Genomic DNA, 19022 nt, shown 5'->3' with positions numbered 1-19022 from the left:
ACTGGAGAGGACACTCCAGCGTCATCGCAAGATGTCGATTCAACACGGGAGGAGACAGGTACCGTGTCACTCCCGAGTCGGACTGCACAGCCATTCTCGGCGGTGCAGATAGACTCTTAAGAAGCTACACCATCGTCTCTCGAGACGGACGGCTGCCGACGACGACGACACTTTATTAAGTACATAACTTAATAGATTAATACAAATTGAACACACTCATGTAACCATCACCCAGATCAGAAAATGAAACATTACCATCAACCCGTAAGTCCCCCTCAGGCCCTTTCCCAATTATTACCTCTACCTTCTCCCCCAAAAGTAGCCACTCAGTTTTTGGGTACTTCTATAAAGCCAGAAACATTTATTGTATAGCTTAATTTGTTTTATTCTTCAATTGTACCTCTCACTTAATAACTTTGATAAGGTAAGAACCTTTCCTTACCTTGACTTTTGGGTTGGTATATTAGAGTTAGAGCTTAGCAGAATCATTTTTTGGGTTTTGGCTAAATGGGATATCAGACTCTTAGATGCTATGTAATTGGCATTTGTTGTTATTGCTGCTGTTAGTAAATAAACCCTTATATTGATATATGCGGTTACTGTATCAGATCAAATTCAGTGAGAACCAAAATAGTTCTTTTTATGTTTGTTATTGAATTATTGCATTAAACATGATTTTTCTCTATAGTTTAATCATATTCACAACCAGTTATTAAGACTTACTTCATTAGATACTAGAAATATGCCAATAAGATATAATTCTTTTTTTTTCAGAAACTCATTTTGTTAGAACAGGGATCAACAAACTTAAAAGGGCCACATTGTCAATATTTTAATATTTGTGGGCCATGTGGTCTTCATTGCAGTTAGTTCCCCGTTGTAGCATGAATGCAGCTACAGACAATACCTAAATAATTGAGTGAGGCTGTATTTCAGTAATATTTTATATATAGTAGTGAAATTTGACTTTCATATACTTTTAATGTGTCATAAAATATTATTCCTCTTTCGATTTTTTTGACTACTTAAAACTGTAAAAAACATTCTTAGCTGACGGGTCATAAAAAATCAAATCACGAGTCAGATCTCTCTTCTATAATTTGCCAATTCCCAAATTAGGAAAAAAGCCAGTAATTGTAGAAGAGGATAATAAACGCAGAAATATTCATGTCTGTAATTTATTGGTGTTACATAGCAAGCGCACCTGTCTTGAAGGCGTTAAGGGAGGCCTCTACATTGAAGCTATTTTTGTAATGTAAACAGCTTTCTGTTTTCTTTTATTAACATATGATGATGTAATTATAGAATGATCTCATTGGAGAAACTGGCTGGTTTGGCTCAGTGGATTGAGCGTCGGCCTGCGAGCTAAGTGTCGCTGGTTCGATCTTCCAGTCAGGGCACATCAGAGAAGGAAAACTCTGATTCCAAAAAACCTCCGCTGCCTTGCGGCATACCTCTTCAGGGGAAAGGCTAAGGGAGTAAACCCCGACAGAAAATCCGGAGCTGGAGTCCCTAAGGCGGTTTGACGTTGTAGTCAACACCGGCAACTCCTGCGGCGCACCTGAAGCCAAGCTGTATTGACTCCGTCTTTCCCTTGGACCCTTCAGCTGCGAAGAGAGGGGGGGTCTGCTGCATGGGCAACAGCAGACCCTCCATATCACCCTGCCCAGGCTCTGTAGCTTCATCGCAAGATGTCGATTCAACATGGGAGGAGACAGATACCGTGTCACTCCCGAGTCGGACTGCACAACCATTCTCGGCGGTGCAGATAGATTCTTAAGAAGCTACACCATCGTCTCTCGAGACAGACGGCTGCTGACGACGACATTGGAGAAAAGAAAGTTTTATCTAGGCAGTGCAAGTCTTTGCTCTGTTGAGTTTTTTCTGAGCCTATTAAGCCAGTGATATAGATTTTAAAATATAATATGGAAACTAAGGCTACACATGCACACTTGTACAGTTGTATACATGCACATGCATACATTACTTACTATAAACAACTATATAGTGTGAGGTTCTATACCTTAAAAGTGTAGGAAATCATAGGAATTTGGATAGTAGGGAATTAAAGTTTAACAGTAATGACTATTCTAGAATGCTTCACACTGAAATTTCACTACTGCCTTTTTCTGTTGTTGTTTTGCTTATTTTCCAGAAAATTTCCTGTTTTAGCACCACTCTTTGAGATGCGTGGAGGTTTTTATACTAATTCCAGACTAAAACTGGTTAACCTTTTATTTAATTTTTACGGCATCTTGTACATTTTCTTTTGTGGCATCAATCACAGGTTTTTAATGTCTTATTTTCCCATTCTCAACTGTAAGCTCCATAACAACGTGGCTCATGTCTGCCTTATTCAGTGCTGTTCACAGCAGGGTTTTAAATAAACCCTTGTCGACTTACTGATTTTATTTTAAGATTTTGTTGGTCATTCATTTCTCAATAGGATGATCTCTTTTGATAGTTCTGAGTATTATGTTAAGATTATATTGGTTTCCAATAAATGTGTAGAGCGAAATACATGTAACCACCTCAATTATTAGAATTAAAATTTGCATTTAACAGTTTAAAAAATTTCTTTGTATATATACCATTAAAGAGAGTGGATTATTGTAATTTTTTGGATAAATCACTAGAATTGCTTTTTTCACAGTTTTTTCTTTTCTTTTCAGTGGAAGTAGTGGGGGAAGTGGAAGTCGAGAAAACAGTGGAAGCAGCAGTATTGGCATTCCCATTGCAGTGCCTACACCTTCACCACCCACTATTGGATCAGGTATATTATTTATCAATATTTTAATGTGTGATAGTATTTATGAGGTTGATTATTGAAGCCTGAAATAATTTAGTTATTAGATCAAACTATTTATTAAATTTATGTGATTGTTGCCAGAACATAAACACTAGCACCAAATTAAAAAATACTTTTAGGTTGGTATTCACACAGTCTTGAGGGTTTGTTTTTTTTTTTTTAAACTAGCCATTTCTCCTTACAGATAAGTGTATTGAATAGCTTTAGTGAGTAACTTTTTGGCCATTTTGCTTTAGAAATACTTGCTTTGGGCATAGCCAAGAATGATGTTTATTATTTCAAGAGCAAACAATATTGTTGGTACTTCAACCAAAAGATTAGTGTCTATGATGTGAATTATCTGTTGAGTTCTGATGTTGCCTTGTAGGCTAGTATCTCAACTCATGTTAGTTTGTTCTGTGATGTTACTATATTTATGTATGATATTCAATACTTATTTCAGTAAAATACCATGAATATAAAATGGGGTTAAAAAAGAATAGTTCTTTTATATTTTAGATTATATAAAACTTTTAAAGAAATCATTGCAGAGCATTAAATCAGTCCCTTGATTTTTAGTGAATGAAATGAAGACTTTGTAGTGTTAAAAATATGCATTTAAAAATAAGAATGATAATAAAGATTTCTAGGGAATATTTATTAGTTTCTCAAGGATGCTGAGAAGAGAAAAAGCTACTTATAAAAACAGGACTATTTCCTGTTTAATGTAGGTGTGAGCTCAATGACCTCTTTACCTGGTAAAATTGTTACATATTTGAACATGCTTTACATATGGGTGTCTCTCTTTTTTTTCCTTCTTTCCAAAACATTGCACTTTCTTACTGTTTCAGAATGTTTAGTTCTCTTTCTTGCACTCTGACCTGAATTATAAACTATTTTATTAGAGAACATTTCTGTCCTTCCTCCTTCTGGACCTCCACTAGGTCTCTTCGACCACTTCTCCCAGGGAACACTGTGATAGGTGAGATTGCATAACCATTGGAGTAATTTAACTTACTTTGCATAATCTATATAATAAATTCCTCTGTTAGACTGCTCGCTTTTATAGGTTGTAAGTGATAATACAAAGGTTAAAGTGTTACATCTAATTTACACTAATTTTTCTGGTGAAAGGCCTCTGAAGTTACACAGAAAATAAATATAAAATAACTTTCTCTGTAATATGAAATGTTTCTGTGCTTAATTTGTAACCAATTTTAATGTAGTTTATAATTGTTTAGATTTTTCTAGGAAAACTAGCAGTGATCAAAAAAATTTTTAATTAGTAATCTCTTTAAAAATGTAACTTGATTTTTAATTCCTTGGTATATACAACAGTCAAAGTATTAAGAGTGGAGGTGAGGGACAGGAGGAGGAAAAATGGAAAAGAAAATGATGTGTGGTAGAGAGCGCTTTGAGGTTTTCCTTTGGATCACAATTTAAAAAAGTGATACAGCCCAGTACTTAAGGCATCTGAAGATGCCATGAAACATATTTTTCAATAAAATACATTTACATTTTTCTTAAGTTGAGTGTGACTGGATTGAGCATATAAGAAATTCCAAATATAGACTCCATATAAAAGTGTTCAGCCTAAAATACACAATATCAGTAATCTGAGTGGAAATGGATAATGAGTTGTTTCATTTAATGAGAGCTGAGTTTCATTATTGTGAAATAAAGCCATCTAGCAACAAAATATTCATACTTGTACTCAAAGTAAAAGTGGAAAAGAAGGTAATAAAAAGACCCTAATAACAGAAATTGACAGAAAGTCCATGTGAAAAAAAATTCCCTCAACCTAATTGATAATCAGGAAAATGAAAATTAAAACCACAATGACATACTATTTTTTATCCACCAGATAGTTAAAACTGAAGAAGTCCACTAGTACCAAATATTGTTGAGGACGGTGCAGTAACAAGAAATTTCATTGCTGGTCAGAGTTTATTAGTTGATATACTCTCTTTGGAAAGTAATTTGTTAGCTAGTCAAGTTGAACAGGTTTCTATCTTAAGATTTATAAATTTCATTTCTAGATATTTATCCTAGAGTACTGGTTCTCAAAATATGATTAAGGGACTTCTAGGAGTTGCCAGTATCCTTTCATGGAGTTTCTGAGGTTTATTTGCCTTTTTCATTATCATTCTTGAACTGTGGGATTTTTTAGAGCCTATATGACGTATGATAAAATCATTGCTTTGACACCTAGTGGAATGTGTATTTGTGTATTCATGTGTTTTAAAGATATATCAGTTTTAATTTCTATTACTTATTATAACCCACCTCAACAAAAGCTTTTAGACATCTCTAATTTTAAAGAGTGAACCTCAAGACCATGATGTTTAAAAGCCAGTGTCCTAGAGCAGTAGCTTTCTGTGTATGATGCCCGCCCTGCCCTGCCCTACCCCAGTTCAGCAGCATGATCATTGCAGGGAAATCAGTTAGAAATATGAATTCTCAGGTCCCAGTCTAGACTTAGTCAGAAACTCTTGAGTACTGGAGCTCAGCAGCCTGTATTATACCAAGCTCTCAAGGTGCAATTCTGATCAATGCTGAAGTTTGAGAACTACTGTTGTAGAGAAATTCAAGACCCATATTTAAGAATGTTCATAGTAGTAGTATTAATAATAGTAAAACGCTGTATGTAAATGAAATGTCTAATAGTAAAATGGATAAATAAATTGTGGCATGTTTACATGTAAAATGTGGCAATAAAAATTAATGATATGTTGATATACTTATCAACATGGGTGAATCTTTAAAAATAATATCAAAGGAAATAGCAAGCCAATAGAACACAATCGTTTTATTATAAAAATTTATAAATTTGCACAATCTCTTTGTATTGTTTAAGATCGCATAACTATGATTTTTTTAAAAATAAAAAGCTATATATAAAAGAAAGAATATTTAACACTTATCATTTGGGGTTAGGGATCCAAAAGGGGGCATAAAAGAAACTTCAATGATCCTGGTAATATTTTATTTCTTGGAGCAGGGAATTTATCTTATTTTTTAAAAAATTATATATGTTTATATAAATTATATATAATCATTATAATTATTACCACATAACCATGTGCATATATATGTATAATTTATACAATATATTATATATCAGTCATATACCCTTTGGTATTATGGTTTATTTTATAATAAAATATTAAAATAAATTCTAAAATAGACATAGCTTGAAACTGCTGAATAGTTGGTTTTTGGTTTTAAATTACCAAGAAAAATAACTTTGATTTCATACACTTTTTATACAGGTCAGAGAAATACAAAAATCATTTTAGATTTGTATTTAAAATGGCTATAGGGTTACTTCTTAGCTTTCTAGAAAACCTGGCTGTCCAGAGTTACTCATGAAAGCGTTTTAAATACTTATTTAAAAAAGTGTTTCTATTTAAAAAATAAGCATGTGGATAATTCAAATAATTAGTGACTGCCTATGGTTTGGGAGCTTCAAAATGTTAATATTAGCACTTCTTTTTATGAACAGCTTCTGCTGTACGGTTTTATCTAATAACTTTTATGACCTCTAAGGGAAGTTAAATTAGACAACTGAATGAAAATAAACTAGGATGCAGTCTTTTTACTTAGTAATGGGTAGATGTTTGAAATGGGCATGGATGATACTATTAATCCCAAAATAACCTTTGAAAAGTATAGTTAACTTTAGAGGCTTTGAACTTTACTGATCTTTTAAGTATTAAACTTGAAATGTTGGTGAAGATAACATTGAATAAAATTTTTAGTATTATTAATACTTTAGTCAGTTTAGATATGCATGATAACTTTTTTTAAAAGATTGACTTGGGTATAGTATGGAAACAAAGCCCTCAAGTGTGGAGAAAGAGAATGGGCTTTTTCCATAAAGCTGTCTTAAAATGACCATATTTTACAGAATCTAAATTTTTTTCCTGTTTTGTCAGTTATAGAAATTTAAGTGATAGGGAAAAGTATCTTATTAAAGTTTGGAGATACACAAGAAATCTGACATGTTGTAAGAGTTTTCTTGAAAACAGAACTACTTTTCTTAAAAATGATTCTGCTATAACACTGGGGAACACAATTTTTGTTGAGTTAGATCTGACACTTCTTTTTGACAAACTTTTGGCCTCTAAATCCAAAAATGACCCCAGTTTTTCTCTATCACGTCAACTTTTGAAGGTACAGGATACCTTCCCTTTGTCCCCAAAATCATACAAAATGTACATACAAAGGAATATAAAAAATTACCTGACTATACTGTTTATTTATAGAGTTATTTTATTCATGTAAAGGCTATATATTGTTACTGTAAGTCAAATTATGTAAAAGTAGTGAAGTTCTGCTACCAAACATACATATTAAGGTATTTTATGTTTTCAGACGACAGGCTAGGAAGTGCCAGAATGAGATACTTGAAACAGTCTCCTTCAGTTGGCAAAGCTTTAACAAATTGCTTCATGAGACCCAGTTTTATGTGCAGAGGTGGGAATATAATGCTCTTTCTGTCAACAAGTGGCTCATGTAGAATGTTTGGATCACCAGATTTGAGGTCAGATCGTGGAGGCCAATTCGACTCCACCCAATGCTTCTCACGAGCTCTGCTATCCCACATTAACAGACAGGGATACTTGGTGTATCCCTGTTGCTGACCAAGAAGGAAGCAGACCATTTTAGGGTCAACACAGATGACCCAATTGTGCTTGTGATATTGCAACAGATCAATGACTCTTTATGTCTTCATATTTTTCATGAAAACAAATGAATGGCCAATTGCGACTGTACCAAATAAATTGCCATTTTTGAGGAGGTCACACCTCAAGCTCTGCTTTGAGCTATCGATGAACAGTCGCCATTCAGTTGCGTTCTAGACTGGAATTCCCAGTTCCTCCATTAAACCGTGTATGTTATGGCAAATCACAAAGCCACCGTCGCTTTGAAAGTACTGCAGAAATGCACGTTCTCTTGATCGAAAGTAGGATGCCTTCACTCCTTTTTCAAGCAAGTTTTTCTCATGCAGTCTTGATGCTAGGAGATCTGAAGCCTTTTTGGATAGTCCCAAATCTCGTGCCAAATCATTCAACTCATGCTGATCAAATCCCTTACCAACTGAGTCATCTTCAATTTCAATATCTTCATCATCACTATCACTTAGTTCTTCACTATATTCCTGTTTTTCGAAGAGGGCACTGGGATTTCAGCTGAATGAGGCACTGGGCATATAGCTGATGGTAGACTAGGATACTCGATTTTACATTTATTTTTCTTGTTATATCCCGACGTTTTCACTATACAAAAGTAACAGTCACTTGAATGACCTCTGGGCTCTCGCCAAACCATAGATATATCAAATGGCAATTTATCATGTGTTCCCTTCGTCCACATCCATAAACTCTTGACAAACTGCTTGCGCACCTTTTGAGGGGCCCAAGACATATCTTGATCACCAAGTTTTACTTTAAAATATGCAAGATAGACTTGCCTGACAAATGCGCTGATGTTTGTCCTTTGGAAATGGTGAAAATGCCACAGATATAACAAAACGAATCAGGGTTGTTTAGGCACTCATGACAAGAAATAACAGAGGCAGACATGATCTGAAGAAAAGGAAAAAAGTACATATGTAAATAAAAAAATAAATTCTGCTAACTCCTTGTATACAGACAAGAACTCGGACTCGGCAGCAGCCGTCCGTCTCGAGAGACGATGGTGTAGCTTCTTAAGAGTCTATCTGCACCGCCGAGAATGGCTGTGCAGTCCGACTCGGGAGTGACACGGTATCTGTCTCCTCCCGTGTTGAATCGACATCTTGCGATGACGCTGGAGTGTCCTCTCCAGTGAAGCTGAAGCTACAGAGCCTGGGCAGGGTGATATGGAGGGTCTGCTGTTGCCCATGCAGCAGACCCCCCCTCTCTTCGCAGCTGAAGGGTCCAAGGGAAAGACGGAGTCAATACAGCTTGGCTTCAGGTGCGCCGCAGGAGTTGCCGGTGTTGACTACAACGTCAAACCGCCTTAGGGACTCCGGCTCCGGATTTTCTGTCGGGGTTTACTCCCTTAGCCTTTCCCCTGAAGAGGTATGCCGCAAGGCAGCGGAGGTTTTTTGGAGTCAGAGTTTTCCTTCTCTGATGTGCCCTGACTGGAAGATCGAACCAGCGACACTTAGCTCGCAGGCCGACGCTCAATCCACTGAGCCAAACCAGCCAAGGGCCAAGTTTTATGTATTATGTATACAATTCCTTGTATACAGACAAGAACTCGGACTACACTTCGGAATACGATTAACTATATAGAGCGGCACACATCCTCTCACCACACTGTCTCATATGTAACTGAATAGCCTAGACAAGTATGAACCTGCTGCTGGTGTCCAAGGTCGTCTCCCACCCCTTCCCACTCGAGGGAGGTTTGCTCTCAGCCAATAGGAGAGCACTAGCACTTCCCTCAATCCAGGCTCCATCCAGCCTAGAGGGGTCGCATTAAGATAAGCTGTACAGAAAAAACTTGACGTGTTAGAAGAAAACTAACTGCAGATTTGAAATCAGCATGCCGATTTAAGTCTAAAACAGCTGAAAAAATCTAATTCAACAGGAATTAATGTTAAAAATTGTTCCCCTGTGTAATATGTATTGATAACTGCTAATACAATAAACATTCAAATAAATAAAGTATTCTCTCACTTATCGCGGGCATTATGTTCTAGACCCCCCCCCGCCCCCCGCAATAGGTGAAAATATGCGAAGTAGGAACCTTACGTTTATTTTAGTATTTATATATATTTTAAGGCTTTGTAAACCCTTCCCACACACTTATAAACCATTCCCAGTCCCTTATTAACCTTTTCCATACTTTTATAAACACTACTTATGTTCTTAAACATATTCTACACTCTTAAATCTACATAACTTTAACAACATACGTATACAGTACCACAAAATCCCGCGATATAGTGAGAAATCCACGATAAATAATTAATATAATATTTTTTAAAATCCCATGATACAGTGAGGCCGTGATAAGTGAACCATGATGTAGAGAGGGACCACTGTATGTGGAAAATATGCTTAGATCTTTAAAATTTATAATTTAACCTGGATTTGGCTGGATAGATTTTTAGAATCCTCACCCAAGGATATGTTTATTGATTTTAGAGGGAGAGGAAGAGTGTGGGGGAGAGAGAGAGACTGAGAGAGAAACATCAATCAGTTGCCTCCTGTATGTGCCCTGACCAGGGATGAAACCCTAAACCTTTTGGCGTATGGGACAAGGCTCCAACCACCTGAGCCACCCGGCCAGGGCTGGATGGATTCTTACACTGTGCTTCTGAAGATTTGGCAATGGAAAGGAAGAAGTTTGTAAATCATATATTAATACATTCACATGTAATAATTGATGCTTTTCACATCAAACTATCTTTTGGTACTTATTTTGTTGGAGAGACACAACTTACGTATAAAAGCTATGTGTTCTAAAATGATACAGAACAAATTTATACATAATATTAGGAAAATACTTGGAATTATGCTAAATTAAAAGGCCTGATAATGTTAGTTTTGCAGCTTTCCACACTTTTTTCTTCTGTTGTAACTTCAGAGAGAGAGCTGTTTGTGTTTTACCTTTACTTTTCTCTTTATTTTTTGCTGTGGGCTTTAAAAATAATAAATATTTCTTATTGAGAGCCCCTGTCTCTTCATTCTGCTATTGGAGGTGATATACAGTGCTCAAATTCTTTGTTGGTTGCCTTTGACTAATGCTTTTCAGCGGCCCCGGGCTCAGCTCCTGGTTCCCAGTATGGCACAATGACCAGGCAGATTTCTCGGCACAACTCTACCACTTCTTCGACATCTTCTGGTGGATACAGACGAACTCCCTCTGTGACTGCTCAGTTTTCTGCTCAGCCTCATGTTAATGGAGGTCCACTTTATTCTCAGAATTCAAGTAAGCTTGTGCTTTGCAGGCGTACAGCACCAGTGGAGCTCCTTTTGAAGGAAATTATTTGAAACAGTTATTTTTGCCAGTGATAGACAACAATTGAAATCATGGTATTTGATATTTATTTTTGCTTAAGGAAGTTCTTTCTTGAATCATACCATTTAAAAAATAATTGCTTATCACTTTCTCTCAAAAAATTCAGACAGTGTACTTGTATACTAAAATTTAACTAATGCCTTAATGTGATATTAATCTGAATAGAATTAGAAAAGAAAAAAACTGAAATTAAATTGAATTTATTGGTATGTTTGAGGCTGTTCAGTAACAGTTAAAATTTAAACACTGAATGTTTTTCTTTAACAAAATTGCTGGCTATCACTTTTATGCTTGTTAATCTATATTGAAATGAGTTCAAAACCATTAAAAACATTAGTGGTATTTGCTTGTTCTGTCTCTGAATAATTATAACAGTGGGGAGGATTTTCTTTTGATTTCTTGTTCACCTCAAATTGCACATCTCAACACTAACTGCAATCGATGTTTAAAAGCTAATAAGATTAGAAAATAGTTTGGACATACAATGTCAGAAAGTTTGAATTGCCTAATCCAAAAAGGAACAATAGTTAAACGGATCTGAAATGAGCCTATTGTCCGGTATTTGTTAGTGGCTTGGAGGGTGATCACTGGAACTAGACTGAAACACACTTTCCCCGTAGAACTTTTGTAGTAACTGTCTAGAGATACGTGTTTTATTAGTTGACTTTAAAAACAGTAAATAAAATTGGTAATTACAGAATAGTAATGGGGATGTAAATAAAGTACAGCATTGGGAATGTAGTGAATAATATTGTGATAACTATATATGGTGTCAGATGGGTACTAGATTTATCAGGGTGATCACTTTGTAAGTTATCATGGGGTTGTAAACCTTAAACTAATATAATATTTTATGTCAACTGTATTTAAAAATAAAGTATTAAAAGAAAATTAAAAACACTGAATACTCCATGTTTACATAGGAAGTTTAAGTTCTTGTTATCTATAATGCATGTTCTGAGCATGTACTTAAAAGCAGAGCTGGGAGAAAGTTAACCTTATTTGTTTTTTTAATTTAAATTTAGAGTTAGAGATTTAATTGTATTTTGGCAAAAAAAAGAAAATCGTAATAAAAATTGAAAACCACTTTAGCAGAAATGTCCAAAATCACAAATAATCCCCCAAATTATACCACCTTTTTTAGACTAAAATTTTTGTCCAAAGTGCTAAGAAACTTTACCAATCAGGATTTTTACCTTAAATTTTCCCTGGTCTCATTTGGTAGTGAAAGGTGGCTAGGGTCTGACTATTCCACAGATTATCTGATTAATAGCCTCATTAGTTTTATGAACTTTTTTTCATATTACGCTGCATTTTAAGATCCCATCTTTATAGTTTTTTTTTTTTTCTTTTCTTTTCCTCACTTAGACATTTAATTTACTCTGCAAAAAAAGTTTTTGGTGACTCTTCACCTAATCCATGATTGTGTAGTTTTAACAGTACTTGGGTGGGTTGCTTATTCACAGACAAGACAGTTTCATTACTGGATGTCTATCTTTTGGATATTGTAAAGCAAATTTAGTTTCAGATTTTAGTATATGTTGTCAAATTAATTATCCTTCAATCTGAGTTATTGTTGGTGTTGTAATAGTAGATGTGTATGTTTTTAGTGTTTTGATGTGCATATTTCCTCTTCTGTCTAAATGTGGTGATAAAGATTAGTAACTTCACAGCAAAGCTTTACTTTTTCTTTACTTACTAACCAGCATGGCTAGTTACTAAGGGTTGTTTCTAGAAGAAATTTTTTCAGGTTTGTGGAAGTTTTTTAAATTAAAAACTATAACATTTTATTCATTCAAGAGCCTTCTATATACAGAGTATCAGAATGAACAAGGACCAGTGTCATAGTGAATTTGAATTGAATGCTGTTTTTAGCCATACAGTGAATTAATTGCTTTTAAGTTATTGCTTCTTTGAACACTTGAACCTCTTTTAAATTTTTATGCTTACCAACAAATTTTAAAATTGGATTAAATGAAGCAACCTTTCAATTACACGAACCTTGGGAACCAATAAATTGATTTTCTCTGTCAGTTTCATGTCACTTCTTGTGACTACCAGTGAACTGAATTTTGTGATCCATTTCTGCTGATTTTTTTTAGCAATCGTTGGCAATTACTGTCTTGTTAAAATGAGACATTTAGTTTGTTAACAATTTTTAATACATTTGCTGCCCATATGAGCATTTGGTATTTGTTTTTTATAAATTATGTCCTCTCCAGAAACAAGTTGAAATATGTTTCCAGCTGTTCAGTGATTTGTTAGATATTACTTAAATGCAAGTAATTACATATTTAAAACTATTGTTAAATCAGGTTTCCTTTATTAGAACTGGGATAAAAAGAAAGAAGGTCACTTTTGAGCTATCTTATTACCTAAAATGTAGCAAACAATTAACATTATATACGGAGAACTCTTATTCCCCTAGTAAATTTAGGAGTGATGTCTTTAAAATTATCAATTTAAAGAGTAATATTAACCTTGTTTTATGAACAAGGGTTTTTCCTGGAGAGCTGTGTATACATTTTTATGTGTGTGTGTATGTAAACTTAAGAACTGTCTTTAAAGGAAATCTGTGATTAATGTAGTGATTTATTATATGGGATAAATAGCTATTTCATAACATTTGTTTTATCAACAGTTATTTGAATTGTATTTTATAACATACCCTAAAGGTAGACCAACCTGTTAGGTTATAGAAATTTGGCAAAGATACAGTATCCTAGAAACCTCTATCAATATTTCACTGTTACTTATTTTAAGTCCTATAATTTGAAATTTTCATTGTATGAAAGTGAGGGTAAATTTAAATCTTCCCCAATCAATATAACATTAGGATTAAATTAAATTTTTTGAAAAATTAACCAATTGGCTAATAAGCACAACTCGGCTTTAGATTTTCTTGTGTGTAATGAACTTGAAGGTTCTGCAGGTTTCTGTTTTGTTTTTGTTTTGTTTCATTTGCAAACTGTTCTTTGCATACTTACGTTTGTGGTCCTTGTAACTGACTTCTGCTTTTGTTTGTTTCCTTTTCTTTCCTTTATCTGTTTTACTTCCCCCATACTGTGTTGTTGCTATCAGTTTCTATTGCTCCACCTCCTCCCCCTATGCCTCAGTTGACTCCACAGATACCTCTCACAGGCTTCGTGGCCAGGGTGCAGGAAAACAGTAAGTTTGGAAAAACTGAGCTATTGAAGGGTAGAGGCTCTCTCCTTATAGCATGCATGGCTGATGAGTCATCATTTTCCTTACTCTTACTGAGAAGCTAATCTTATCTTGAAAACAGGTGCAGATATGTTATTGAAACTGAAGAGCACGGTCTTCAGTTTTTTATCTTGTGCATGATTACTGACCTGTATAAACTTCAAAACTTCTTATGTATTTACACGATTTAAACCATGAAATCTGATCTTGCAGATTCTTAAGGAAAGTATAATCAAACACAAAAATTTAAATAGGATGGAAACAACTAGCTTCCAATAATTATTAGGGGAATTAGTTAGAAAGAGAACATTTTGTACTTACTTGTCCCCAAATCCATCAAGATTTAGATTGTTACACTGTGAGGTTGAATATTATGTAATTGGGACATGTTTTTTTTTTTTTTCTTACAATTTTTTAGAAAAAGCTTCGTAGCCTCAGATTTTTATGCATGAATAATTTTTAACCTATATAAAGATTCATTGTTAAAATAAGAATGAAACTGCAAAAATAAATTATATCCATGATCTCTGTTCATGAGTGATTATCATTATAGAGCTCTCTTCATGTTTTGGCTAGCTACATGCAGGCCCATTTGTGAATATGCAAATCTGTCATTTTTTTAAGGACTTCTCTGAAGGAAGGTCAGAGAGTTTTAGTTTTGGAAGTTATTTTAAATATATGATTTTAATTAGGATATAGAGTTTATATTGCTGCCTGATTAAGGCTCTGGAAGATGTATACTAGTTACATGATCATAATGAATGTTATTTGGCAAAATGAAGAGTACTACTATCAGAATTTTATTATGCCAAAATAGTTGTTGAGATTAATTTAAGATGGTAAGATAAGGTGTTCTAGTAATTTACTTTATTTGGGCCAGAATGGTTTGAACAAATGTGTAACCTAACTGGTCAACCAGTCTTCCAGGAGAATACACTGTGGCAAATCCAATCTTCCAAGAGAATACATTGTGGCGAATTCTGTTGTTCACCTTTTTGCTGACCCTGGTGGTTGGCTACCTATTTCCTCCCTCCAGTTAGACATTTGTTAATTTAGTGTTACTTGCTAGTTTTGGGGAGGGATAGAGATAGTCTAAGACAAAGTCCCTACCTGAAAGAAATGTATAATTTAATGGACTTTTTATAAAACTCTGTAGTTTCAAAATATTGAAATCTCTGAGTGTAAGCCAACCTTGAAATTTGTTTGAAAACTCTGTGTTTAAACATATAAAATAAGTGAATAAGGGTAAATTACTGGTCTTTAAGGCTGTGTTTAAACCCTAAGCCAATTAAACTGTTTGAACTGCCTTACAGCCAAGAATTTTTAGAAACTATTTAAAAATAATCATAATGAACATCCATTTAGTAGGTCCAGAGCTTATTGACTAGCTCTTTGCTAACTTTAAATAGAAATTCAGAGTTAAATGTACATTCTAGACATGCCTTGTCTTTGCTAAAGAGGCCCATGCTACTAGTTTAGTTCCTTTCACCAAACAGATGAACCTCAGTCAGTCAGTTATTCTTCTTGTGCTGCAGAGTGCCCACTCTATTTGCCATCTATTTTCTTTGAAAGCATGTTGGGAGGATTGGTGAGAAACTGAGTATCATTAGTATCTTAAATGTTTTATGAAGTACAAATATTTTTGTGTTATCTTAAATATTTAATTTCTTAAATACCGAATTCCATCAACTCAAAGTTGGTGATAATGAATGCATGAAGCAGTTAACCTACTAATAAATGTGTTTCAATTTAAGTCATGTTAATGATTAATATCAGAAAGCAGTTTTAAACTAAGACAAGGTTCTAGATAAAGTATTAAGCATAGAGAATTAGATTGACCACTCATGCCCCTGTGTGTATAGTTTGAAGATAAGCCAATGTAGATTCATATTAGTTGGACATTAAGACAATAGAATGAAAACATTAAATTAGTAAGTTATGCATAAATCACAAGTAAATGCAATTTATGCAAATCATAATTACACATTGAGCCAAATTAAGGACATGAGCTATGGCTCTTGGATGTCAGGATGGATTCATACCCATTTTCTTCTCCTCTCAATAAGAATGGAAAGCTTTAAGGGTTATTAATGGGCAAAAATAAAATAGACCCAAGCATTCAATGGAAGAATAAATTGTAAACCGATCAGAATGAGTACTACTACACGGTATTTGTTTTCTAATAACCCTTTTCATTCCTCAACAGGATAAAAATAGAAACTCACAGAATTGAAGTGGAAATAGGGCTATCAACTGCAAATGTTTTAAATCTTGATCCCTTGACTATATTCTCAGCACGTAATTCCAAACAGGGTGGAGTAAACTTTCAAACCTGTATTGCAGATAGATAATGACTGCCTTTTTTGATCATATAAAAATAGCTTTAGAAATTGGCATGTGAATTAGTATATTGATATTCTGAACAACTTCTCTCAAGATGTAACATATAACTCCTATATTAATTTGTATCAAACATTTTCATATGTCTTTAAATTAAGAATTCATTGTGTTCCAGTTTTAAATTCCTTAATGTTGGAAGCATTTGTTACCCGGTGTCATAATAGTTCAGTGAACGCAGTTCTAGCGTTCTAGCCACTTACACTTTTGATTATTTAAATCACACACAGACACATACCACAACCATCTAGAACTGGAGGTATTAGTTGTTTTTATTTTTGCATGATATAAGTTACTTTCTGTGTATTTATTTGTTTTAATTACCTTATCAAAATACTTAATTTTAAAATCTTTGTTGTAGATGTATTTTCAGAGTGGATCTTTAGGATCTAGTCTTCCCCTCATTTGTGCTTATATTTTACTAGTAATAAGGCAAAAGTCTTAACTTATTATCTACATAAAAAATGTTGATTATGAATAAATTATTTTAAAAAATACTGAGATTTTCTACTAGTTTAGAATTTTAAATTTAATTTTCTCTAACTAAACTTTACATAGAAGAATAGAAAACCTATACATAGAAACAGACCTAATACCACCAACTTTTCTTTTTTCTCCATTAAAACAAATAAAAATAAATACCCACCCATTGGAGACTTATTTCTGGGGAACCTGAAGATATTAAAAGCTAAAATCAAGGACATGAATATGCACAACAAATAGTTATCAAACCATTAATGCCATGTTATTCATAATGTTCACTGTAATTCAAATGACAAAAGTGGCATAAGGCTTAAGTAGCTAGGCTAACTAAAGAGTGACATTTATTCTGACCTGAGTCTTGGAATAAGGAAACTTCTTTACTCCTATAATTCTTATAAAAAGAGATATTGTCTCCTAACCTCCTGCTTTCATTAATTTGTAGTACTTCCTAATCCTTTATTTTTAGCTCATTTTATTATAGCAAAATTATTCTTAAGAGTAGTGGAAGCTTTAACACACCAAGCTTTTATTTCTAATCATTGCATGTTTTATTATAGTGCATGCAGTATATAAATTAGAGCTTTCTTAAATTCTTCTGATTTGTGAATTTCCATTTAGTTTCTGATTCAAAGTAATTATTTGAAATTTTTTAGTTGCTGATAGCCCTACTCCACCACCACCACCTCCACCAGATGACATTCCCATGTTTGATGACTCTCCACCTCCGCCACCACCACCTCCAGTGGATTATGAAGATGAGGAGGCTGCAGTAGTTCAGTATAATGATCCATATGCGGATGGGGATCCTGGTTGGGCCCCCAAGAATTATATTGAGAAAGGTAAGGTACAGTCGTCATTGAATTGGGAGTAAAGAAAAATAACCTAATTATAGAACTTAGAACTATGAAGAACATCTAGTCTAGTGTTTCTCAACCTTTTGAGTAATTTTAGCATTTAAGATGATTTTAGTTCAACTTTATTTCCTATGCATTTTCAGTTTAAAGAGAGGATTCTTTATATTTTAAGTGAAAAGTATATTATAATGTTAGGTATGCTTTTTCAAATGACATAATGCTTCTAGCTGGAGATTAACTTGCCTGTCTGCATTTTATAGATGAAACAACTAAGACACAAAAAAGGAATGAAATGATTTCCTAATATTGTAATTAGTAAAGATTTAAAACAAAATTTCTAACCTCTTATTATAAAATAGAAAGCTTTCATATCTAAATACTTTAAAATCTATTGGAATTACCATGACAAAAAGTCTTAATTAGGGTTTTCAGTTAGTTGATTTTATAAAAAAACAAGATAATCACTAGAATTTCATTTCATAAAACTATATATAATTCTAATGTCCAAATTTACCTAACTTACCTGACAATCACTATAATTAGCTATTAAGAAATAGTGCGTGGGAGATAAATCCTGTTTTTAGAGAGCTTCCTTTTTTTCATCCATTTATGTTCTATTTAAAAATCTGTATTTGTATAGAGTTCTGAAAAATGCTTGTAATTTAATGATCACATTTGATTGCATTTGAAATGCATTCCCTTGCATTGGCTGTATTTGATTAACTGACCTTAAGCCAAGTAGCTGGCGCTCTTGAGAATTGCTCCATTTTCTCCTGCCCAAGTTTTGAATACATAGCTAAATTTGCTGTTATCCGTTTTTGTATTTTTAAATTGTAAATATTCTACATGTTGTTCAGAAAGTCTTGAATATTATACTTTGCATTTAGATTCTCATGTACCTTCAAATAGAGATATGTTGTGGTTATTATGAGGGTGATAAACTTGAGTAGTCTTGAATTATGTTTTTACCCGTATTTTCTGGCTTGGAAAAGCAAATTTAACTTTAATTATCTATGAAATTGGGACTATTATACTTATATAAGTTGGCAAATTTGAAATTATATTATGGTGAATACAGTTGGTTACCCAGCATGATTAACAAGTATCTTCCCAATTTAAATTGAGCCTTAAAACGAGGGGTCATCACATTTTTTTTTTTTAAAAGACCAGATAAATATTTTTAACTTTAAAAATATTTGAGATATGGTTGATATAGTATTATATTTTTTTCAGCTATACAACATGATTCAGTATTTGTATCTACTGCAAAGGAAATA

The 19022-nt window shown here is 33.8% G+C and overlaps 1 protein-coding gene across 7 annotated transcripts in view; it reads left to right on the top strand.

Annotated features, from left to right (window-relative positions):
- ABI1 (abl interactor 1) overlaps nt 1–19022 on the top strand; it is a 107745-nt gene that overhangs the window by 85227 nt on the left and 3496 nt on the right. For 2 of the 7 annotated variants that reach the window (XM_090266630.1, XM_090266629.1), the window contains 4 exons: nt 2673–2773; nt 10541–10717; nt 13889–13975; nt 17545–17730. In XM_090266630.1, coding sequence (XP_090122756.1) covers nt 2673–2773; nt 10541–10717; nt 13889–13975; nt 17545–17730 — 551 coding nt within the window. The remainder of the gene's footprint in view (nt 1–2672; nt 2774–10540; nt 10718–13888; nt 13976–17544; nt 17731–19022) is intronic. The other 5 variants (XM_090266632.1, XM_090266631.1, XM_090266634.1 and 2 more) reach the window with 3 other exon arrangements.

This window comes from Furipterus horrens, unplaced genomic scaffold (assembly GCF_987537825.1).
Source record: "Furipterus horrens unplaced genomic scaffold, mFurHor1.1.pri manual_scaffold_2, whole genome shotgun sequence".
NCBI classification, from domain to species: domain Eukaryota; kingdom Metazoa; phylum Chordata; class Mammalia; order Chiroptera; family Furipteridae; genus Furipterus; species Furipterus horrens.
This window is presented reverse-complemented; position numbering and strand designations above follow the sequence as displayed.